This window comes from Otolemur garnettii, unplaced genomic scaffold, assembly GCF_000181295.1.
Source record: "Otolemur garnettii isolate 467f Iridium unplaced genomic scaffold, OtoGar3 scaffold00048, whole genome shotgun sequence".
NCBI classification, from domain to species: domain Eukaryota; kingdom Metazoa; phylum Chordata; class Mammalia; order Primates; family Galagidae; genus Otolemur; species Otolemur garnettii.
In genome coordinates this window covers 12181750-12191593 of record NW_003852443.1, presented here as the reverse complement: position 1 = coordinate 12191593, position 9844 = coordinate 12181750, and the positions used below count along the sequence as shown (strand labels likewise).

General features: G+C 33.6%; 1 protein-coding gene across 1 annotated transcript in view; it reads right to left on the bottom strand.

The window, feature by feature from the left end:
• The window catches only part of OLA1 (Obg like ATPase 1), a 177338-nt gene that overhangs the window by 1096 nt on the left and 166398 nt on the right, over positions 1-9844 (bottom strand). Inside the window, exons 8-10 of the mRNA XM_003791508.3 lie at positions 6202-6342; positions 5413-5509; positions 3245-3367 (exon numbers count right to left, since the gene is read on the bottom strand). Coding sequence (XP_003791556.1) covers positions 3245-3367; positions 5413-5509; positions 6202-6342 — 361 coding nt within the window. The remainder of the gene's footprint in view (positions 1-3244; positions 3368-5412; positions 5510-6201; positions 6343-9844) is intronic.

The following is a 9844-nucleotide window of genomic DNA, read 5'->3' as shown; positions in this document are numbered from 1 at the left end:
TGTTGTTTGGTGGGTCCGGGCTGGGGATTCGAACCCGCCACCTTAGGTGTATGTGGCTGGCGCCTTAGCCAGTTGAGCTATAGGCGCCGAGCCTGCTTAAAGAAATTCTTAGGAGACACTGTGGATATCCATAAGATAGTTTGCTATCAATTGCAGTATACAGATTTTGAGCTATTTTTTTGTGGGTTTTTTTTTTTTTTTGCAGTTTTTTTGGCTGGGGCCAGGTTTGAACCCACCACCTCCGGTATATGGGGCCTGCACCCTACTCCTTTGAGCATAGGCTCTCTTTGCAGTTTTTTATTTAGTTTTTGCCAATGACTATACACAGACATGTGTACTAGAATTCATCAAGAAGCTTACTGACTAATGGCCCTAGTTACTAGCAGACTCTAACAGGTTGGAATGGCAAAGACAGATATTTTTTCCATTTATAAATTAGTTAGCAAAGGAACTGATTCTACCTGCTGACATGCAGATCCAGGCCTGCAATCTGCTGGTAATGTTAATACACACAAGCAGTAGCTCCAAAAAACCAGGTTCACCCTGGGGCACCAACTTCATCCTAAGCACAAGGGCTCTTCAGCACCCACACTTAGCGCTGCACACAGCTTCCACGGTCCCACATGACCCCACCATCGACTACTAAACCATGAGGATCTGAGGAGCTTTGGGAAAAGATTCATGAAAGTATTTCCCTTCTGTCAGGATTTACTAAGAACACAAACCCTTGCCCAATAGGATTAGCACTTCCCTTTTAAGATATTGGTAGGAATGTTCAAAGTCAAGTGAAATTATACTAATCAGTAACAAAAACCCTAACGAAGATGATACAACTGAGGTAAAATCAACAAAACAGGACGCAGACCCCTAATAAACATGTTTTCAACTATCTAGATTACATATAAAATCGTTTAGATTTTAATAGAACCTGAATATATGAAGAATATGTAAAACTTATTTTTAAAAAGCCTATATACCCTACCATACTAAAAGGCTAATATAAATATATATATAGTCACATGAAGTTTGTAAAGATGTGGTGTATTGAAGGCCATATGCTACTTATTTTTAGAATCTAAGGCCCACTGTTATAAAACTATGTAGACAACCTAAATCAAATACATACTGACATGACATATTAATGTAAGTTTATATACTTTGTTACCACTCAAGTTTACTGTTAATTAAAAGTGACAGTGTTCCTTTAAATTCTCTAGAGACCATTTAATCCATTTCCACTGCTATCAGAAACACTGTTTGAAAAAAAAATCAATACCCATTTGTGAATCTTGAGTATGTATTAAACAAGACACGTCTAACCAGTTCATTTGCACTTGAAAGCAGCCATCTGTAGAAGCCAGCTTTGCCTAAGCAGATATGATTGCTAATAATGTGATATCCCTGTAGACTACAAAGCCCACACAGAGCTATTCAGTATATAGTTCACAGCACTGGCATTAAATTAGTTATGCTGCACTGGTATTAGAAATACACATACATACACACACACATACACAATCTTGCTCTCAAACCTAAAACCTACTTGACAATATGCAAGTAAACATTTGTTGAATAAAGTAGCATAAAGCAATTCATAAGTGCTCTTTGTTTTACTTGGGAGTTCAAATTTTAAAATGTTAGTTTGGAGGTTAAAACCATATAAAATATTTACTGGTATTCTAGATTAAAAAGCCAGAGTCAACCTTTTCTAATTTATAGTACAAGAGCTCCGATTAGTGTTAAATATTCCTATAAGCAGGAAATATTATTTCATTATATATTATAAAGTTTCTCTGAATTATTAGAGGAAGTATTCAAAATTCATATCTTTCAAGTTTATTAGTTTATTAAGGATTGGTAAAATAGGCTTATCATGTAAGAGTATAAAAAAGGTACATCTGGTGTCTGAATTCTAGTAATAGAACATATCCTTATTTTTTCATTTATGAAAAAATATACAGTAGAACCTCTGTAAGTTGACCACCCAAGGGATGGTGGTCAGCATATGGAGGTGGTCAACACAAAGAACTTCCACTGAATACATGTGGTTCATGTCCAGTTTATGAAATTTAGGTCAACTTAAGGAGGTGGTCAACTATGGAGGTTTTACTGTAAAAATCTAAGATTTTTAAACGTCTAATTAGCATTCATGTCTCTGTATTTGCATACATCTTTATACCTATACAGATGACACCATGAAAAACTTAATGGCTTAGGATAGCTGTAAATCATAACTTTGTCTACTCTAATTTTTAAACAGCAGAATGACTCTTATTCAACCCTGAACCACTTACACTAAGATTTTTCCCCTCTTCTTCCTGGGGTTCCAACAGTTGTATTAAAGTTCTTCAGTTCAATATGACCTTTCCATTGACACGAATAAGAAAAAACTAAACTTGAAATAAACCTTTTTGCATTCCTTTAAAATTATGAAATAGTAAACAAAAGAGAGTCCTCTTTTAATTTCATTTCATAACATTTTTCTATGGTGGTCTTCAAATATTAAATTAAAGATAAAATAGCTTTCCTATAGTATTAGTTTAGTTAGCTGACCTATCTATCTACCCATTAGAGATGACTAGAATTCTCTAAGTAGAATCTAGTAAACCAAATTAATTTTGCAACAATGTTTACATTAAAAAAAATCATTTGCTACTCATGTGTAACACTGCTTCATTATTAGTGCCTACAAATCAAATTATACTTATTAGCTAAAATAAAGCATAATTTTGGACCTGCCCTCTAGTGTTGAGAAAGCAAATCAAACTCCCAAAGAGCATTAAACTAAAAAAAAGAAAGAAAGAAAGAAAGAAAAGGTAAAAAACCATTAAGTTTTAGCAACGAAGGGTTTTATTTAAGTTTCTAACCCTTAGAAATCAGAGGGATAGTCTATTAATAATACTAATTCAGATATTCAAATGTAATAAGCATAATTTTTCATTGGCCATCAGTGAACAAATTCTTTGAAATTATTTACAATTACTTAAAACTAGTTTATTTTCATTTTAGATTAGGAAAAAGCCTCACAAATCTATTGACAACAATTTACCTATTTTCTAAATGATCTAAACACATAGAAACATCTATATAGCTCTTAAATCAGCTGCTGGTAATGCTAAGCTCTGATAATCTTATTTTATTCTAGGCTACAAAGCTTAAGGACATCTATTCATTTTTTTTTTATCATGAATATCTTCTTAGCAGGAGAAAAATTATAAAATATGAAAATAAAAAAGTAATTTACCTTGACTGCATTTTCAGAACCTTCCTCTTTAAAATCTTCATATTTCATTACTTCGGCCATAATGAATCCCTTTTCAAAATCTGTGTGAATCTTTCCTGCAGCCTGAGGTGCCTTCGTCCCTTTCTTTGAAAAGAAAGACCAGAGAAAACTAATTGCATTTAAGATGACTGATGGTAAGCACAGAGTTTCTTTTCTCAGATCTGCAGTTGGGCTCAACTAAAACTTAGTTTAGTATCAGTTAAGACATCAGGTATACAATTAGTACATTTCAACTATCAACTTTAAGATTTAGCACAGATAGATGAGTAGATGTTAAAGAAGCACAGCTTTGTTTTCCTAACAGTCATCCACAGTTTTATTGATTTAGATGCAGTGGTCTGGTTTTGGTGTAGGTTTCATTTCGATTTTCTATTCTTCACAGTGGAAAAAAAATAAAGATTTTTAAGTAACTTTCAAGCTGAATTATCAAAGGTTTTAAAAAGATAAAAAGGCCCTCAAAATTTCAGCTCATCTAAAGAACAGATAAAAATCAATATATAAATGGACATTTAAAAGGCATTTCCAACAAATCATATAATCTGTGTTCAGCAAATTGTGAAATTCTCAAAAATTTCAGTAATAAAATTTTTGAACATTTTGCATAACACACCCTGCCTCTAATCATCATGAAGGAAATTCAAGTTGATATGGGAAGAGAAATGTCTTATAATTACCCATATATTAAATTACAAGGACATACATTCCAGACACACACAGCCATGGAAAGAAATTTGAGAATTAACGGTGACCTAAAGGCTGCTTAATAAAGCATGTTAAAGTGATAAGGAGTCTGACACTATAAAGCACAGTTTTTACAATAAAAGATGTATTGGGTTAATATGGCTACTCACTGATGCTTACCTGACTAAATATCTTCGTATATTAAATCATGGATACTTACGATCAGTCTTAAGATAAGCCGGCTTTCACATTTTCAAGCCCAGAGTATGCTATTTTTCCTGCCTCATATATTTAAGTTTGAAAGTTCTAAGGCTTTAAAATACATCTTTAAAATATATAGTAAAAATAAACTCCAGCAATTTGTTTACCAATTTGAATTTGCTTTGACATTATTTTTAAAATCTATATAAAAGGGCCTTGGTTAGAAGCCAATCAATTTTTTCTCTTATTTTTTTTACAAAAGGGAGAAGAGATAAAAGAAAAGTGAACCTCACATTCACACAAGGCATTTAACATTAACTGCCTCCATGTTTTTACCCCTATTAAATAAAAATAAATGTAACAATAAATTACCATAGTCACTGAAAATAGAAATCAAAGCAGCACTAAAATTTATCATGTAGCATACATTTAAAAAGCATAATAAAAGACTAAGTAAGACACAGTATTTCTAAAAGTTCTGGCATTTTTTTATATTCTGTAATATACTACTAGGATTACATATATTTCAAAATATTTTGCAATAGTAATACTATATTCCAACATATTTACATTTTAAAGCAAACCATTACAGTTCAGTTTCTATTGTCCTCTGGGAATAAATTAGTCATTCTCTCTGGTTGTACTAGGTATACGTCAATATTAAAATACATATCATATTTTTAAAGAAGACTGAACGTATAACACTAAAAATAAACATTACTTCTATGAATTCAAATAAAAAAGCATGAATTATTACACATTGAGTTTAGCTTTTTGAGCCCAACTCTGTATCTATGAAGAGCATAATGATGTCATATTGCTTTTATTGCTGAAAATGTAATCCGAGCAAAGCAAAGGAGGAAAGAACCACCCGCAACCCAAACAAACTTAGCGAATACAAAATGAAAAGCAACATCAATTTCACTGCAGACAAACCCAGTCACACAGATTAAGCAAGCACAATACTGGTGCGTCTTATCTCTGACCACAGGAGGAGGGTAGACAGATTCTACAGGATGAAGAAATTCAGACTATGTAATAGGCAGAATCAATTGTTACCTGCCTCAATCAATGCCGCTCCACTTTCACTGTTCAGCAGCTCACAAATAATTAAAGTTATCCTGGACAAAAACCTCATCTGTAATGACTAGCTAACCGCCACCATGACAAACTTCAAAGTCAGTGATATCAATCTGAATTCAATAGTGTGGAACTGGATATAGCTGATGAATAAGTATGAATCTTACCCTGATGGTCCATGCACGCACTTCATCTGGGCCTGCAGTGAAAAAGTATTCTAGTTGGAGTGCTGCAAACCCAGCCTTAATGATCTTTGGCAAAGCACTGAAATAAAATGAAACAAATTCCTTCAACACGTAAGTTGGTTGTGCCAGAAATCGGTATGGGGCTAAAATTATTCATTTCAAATAGAAAATGATAAGAGATATTAGTAAATGATCATTCATCATTCATAATATACCTGAAGAAGTCAGAAAGCAAGCAACTATTTCGAAAATCAGCCCTTCTAAAACTGGATTTAACTGTATTAACCTGAAGATAGCATTTTTAAATTGTTTACTATTAAAAAAAAGAAAAATCAGGCCTACTCATCCTACAACTATTTTCATCCAATATTAATTATTTCCAGGACCTGGGCCGCGAAAGCAAAATTTTTGATTGAAATCCAATATTTGAACAATATATTACTGTTACTCAGAAAAAATTACAGCAACTGATTCACCCTTTCCCCTCCCCCACTGAACATGACGAAAGAGTTTTGGCGATCATTCCTCCTCAAAAATATACATAACTAATACCTATGTTATAATTAAAACACTGTACAGAGATGACAGATGACAGTTAAAAACTTAATTTAAAATAAATCTTTTCACTCTGTCTCATGGTAAAGAAAGGAGAAGATTCCCTCTTTATAATGGTAATTACTCTGTCATTTATTATTCTATCAGCGCAAGCAATTAAATTACTGCAAGGAAATAGTTGATAATAAAGTGTAGGGAAAATGAATGCTAATTAACCTTTGTGTCATGTTCGCTTCCAGATACTTCTGTCTCTCCTCAGCACTCAATTCTTGCAACTTGAGTTCCAAGGCCCCACTAAAAGGAATGACCAAGGCACCTGGGTCATACTTGTCCACCCACTCTTTAATTTTTATCAACCTGTAGACAAAAAAGGGCACAACATTATCTTGTAGTGCATGCATGACTGTACCACATTCATTATTATCAAGTAGCACATACATATTCATAAGAATTGCACGGTTTTATGATGCCATCTTTTTGTGTATAGCTTTCCAAGGTCAAGGCATTAACAGGCAGCAACTGCTTCAGGTATACGCCATAATATTTTACTGTAACCTACTTTTACTTTAGCACATTATATCTAAGGGGACCATTACATAAATATTTTAAAACTTTTTTTAGTTATACTAAAATTGTTCAGCATTAACACCTGTACTCTTGAATAAAGCCTCAATATTTTATAGTTTCTTATTTTCCTTACTTTACAAAGCAAATTTTAAAAGGGGGAAAATAAAAGTTTTGTTTGTACAAGAATCACACCTAAAAATGCCAGCTAATTTCAAACAATCCCTGACAAAGAATTCCTTCTATCCAGATATCAACACACCTGTTTTAGTTTCTTCTTAGTCTTAATAGAACTTATAGTAATCACTGGTCTTGAGGGGGGATTTAAAAATATAGTTGATCGTGTACACACTGTTGTTTTGAACCTGACTTTTGTAGGAACATGTATAAGAGAACTGCAGAACAAATAAATTCTTTTAATCACAAAAGACTTGGAAAGCCAAATCAGGTGGGAAACTGATACTAGTTGTTACCTGAAAAGACATTACTGAGTCTTTTTCTTTTTTCTTTTCAAAGCATGGAGTATTTTGGTAGAGTAATAATTAGAACATAGATGAAATAAGTATAGTTAATATATTAACAAGGTTCAGATCCTACCATTTTCCTAGCTTTTTATTTCTGGGCAGGTTACTGAATCTTTCTAAGCCTCAGTTTTCTCATCTGTAAAAATGGATATAATGTAGTACATAATATATCATAAAGAACCTAGACAAATACTGCCTGTAAATGGCAAACAGATAATTAACAGTAGTTACTATTATTAATTTTCACTCTCAGATGATCATAGCACATACTCCTATAGCTCTAGAACTGAGTTTAGCATAGGATGAACTAAAGAGTCCATTGAAATTTATATGAAAAAATTTTAATGTATGCCATAGTCTTACAAAATTCGACTATCCTCCTATATTTAGATGGAGGTTTTTTTTTTTTTTTTGAGACAGAGCCTCAAGCTGTCCCCCTGGGTAGAGTGCTGTGGCATCACACTCACAGCAACCTCCAACTCCTGGGCTCAAGCAAGTCTCCTGCCTCCGCCTCCCAAGTAGCTGGGACTACAGGCGCCCGCCACAATGACCGGCTATTTTTTGGTTGCAGCCGTCATTGTTGTTTGGCGGGTCTGGGCTGGGGATTCGAACCCGCCACCTTAGGTGTACGTGGCTGGCGCCTTAGCCGGTTGAGCTATAGGCGCCGAGCCTTAGATGGAGGTTTTAATAGATATTAGGGCAAAATATTGTGGCAGAATCCTTTAAACAGTCAATGTTAATGCCACTTTGGGGGAAGAGAAAAACAGACTAAATCATAAATCCTTCAAAACTCAGCTATCACAGAGAATGGCAGAGGATCATGGTCATTAGAAAATTAAAAATATGGACTACTGAGCAGGGTTTAGGATGGGAGAAATGAATGAAAAATTCACAAAACAATATATACATGTTTGTTATAGAAAAGTAACTACTTATTTAATGTTATTAGTAGATTCTGATCTTTATAATAATATTCTTTCCTTTGTTCAGATCCTAAAAAATGGACCAAACTCTAATATTTGTTTTGGAATAAAGTATGTGGGCTTTAAAAATAGTTAAAATAAAAATAAAATTCAAACCAGATATTTCCTTATCCAAAATTATGAAGGACAGGCAAAAAAATGAGAGAGTTAAAGGTACTTCTTCTGTCTATAATAACATAATGGGATTCTAGGTTACTTCACAGACTTATACACTATTCTATACTCAAAACTCTATATTAAAGTGTTATCACCAGTGTTTTGATAACATATTTTTATCATACAAGTTAGAACCAAATATGTAATTAAAAGAAGCAGATCACACACCACATATAAATTCAATGAAAGTGAAATAAAACAAACCCAGATAAAAGGATGATATACAAATATCATATACATTTTGTTTCATAAATAGGGTCAATATAACTAATAAAATTAGAACTGTTATGAAACAATAAGATAAGAAATAATTACTTTGGCTAAAACATCAATTCAGAATAACAATAGTCTACCCTGTCATTCTAACAGCCTTTCCTGCAGAGTCCTTAGAGGGATTATTTGCATTCCTCAGGTGTTCTATTGTACAATTCAGATGAATAAAGACTTACAAATCATTCCTCTACCGCCAATGTGAGACTTTGATCTGGTGAATACACTATTGTACCTTAACTATAATTGGCAAAAAACCTGACAGTGTAGAGCATCACAAGCTTAATAACAAAGGAGAATATCTCAAAGTGTTGACAGATGATCTTCATAATGCAGAAGCAGAGCTGGTACATTTTAGCAGTAAATGAGCACTGAGGTCTAAAGGTCTCTAAAGTGACTGACATCAGACCTGCTGTAGCCTCACTAAAAGAAAAAGGTACCGTCGCACTCTCCGTAAAGTGAGTTAGGCTCTTTGCCTGCAAGCTTCACTTTTGTGACTTTCACTGTCATAGAAAACACAGGGAAGATGAAAAGTGAGTTAGGTTCTTTGGCTGTCTGTTTTACTTTTGTGACTTTTACTATCAAACAAAAGTGAGAAATGTCCCAAAGTGATTTTCAATTATATATTTGAAATAAGTCTTGGGTAATTAAAAATACAACTCAATTTTAAGATTATAGACTTAACATATAATATATCCATTAGGTCTGGATGGTTACAAACGTGTGTTAATGAGAGGCCAAGATCACAAGTTTGAACCCCATAGGGACCAGTTACCTTTTGCAGAAAAACGTCTATTCTCTTGCTACAAACCATACCCCAAACTGTAGATAGTCATCGCAAAAATGTATGCTACTAGCACATGAGGTACATAGAAAATTGGAGTTGAGCTCAACTGCTAAAAAATGCCAAGCACATTCTGCTAAAGTGACTAAATAATAATCTCCATGTACAAATGATAGCAAATGTTGAAAGAAAGCCATCTAAATGCTAGTGACCAAGGTGATGATAACATTTATCATAGAATATCAAATTATGTATGGGGGGGAGATAGGGGAAGGAGGAACAGTAAAGACAGAAGGATCCCAAAGAAGAGTCTAATCCTCTAAATGAACTATATAGACTTTCATAATGAACAGATTATTCCAAGGGGATCCATCTTTCTCCATAAGGTGCCAAACCCCATTTGATTTCCTCAGAGTCTTGAGTGACAAATAGAAACTGTTATTAGTTGTATTCTCCTCCATGGTAATGATTCTATAGCAAGGAGACAAAGCTGAGACAACTAGTTTTAGATTAAATGGGTGATGCTTTGAGATATACTGGCAGATTGTGATTTGTTGATTTTTTTTTTTTTTTTTTTT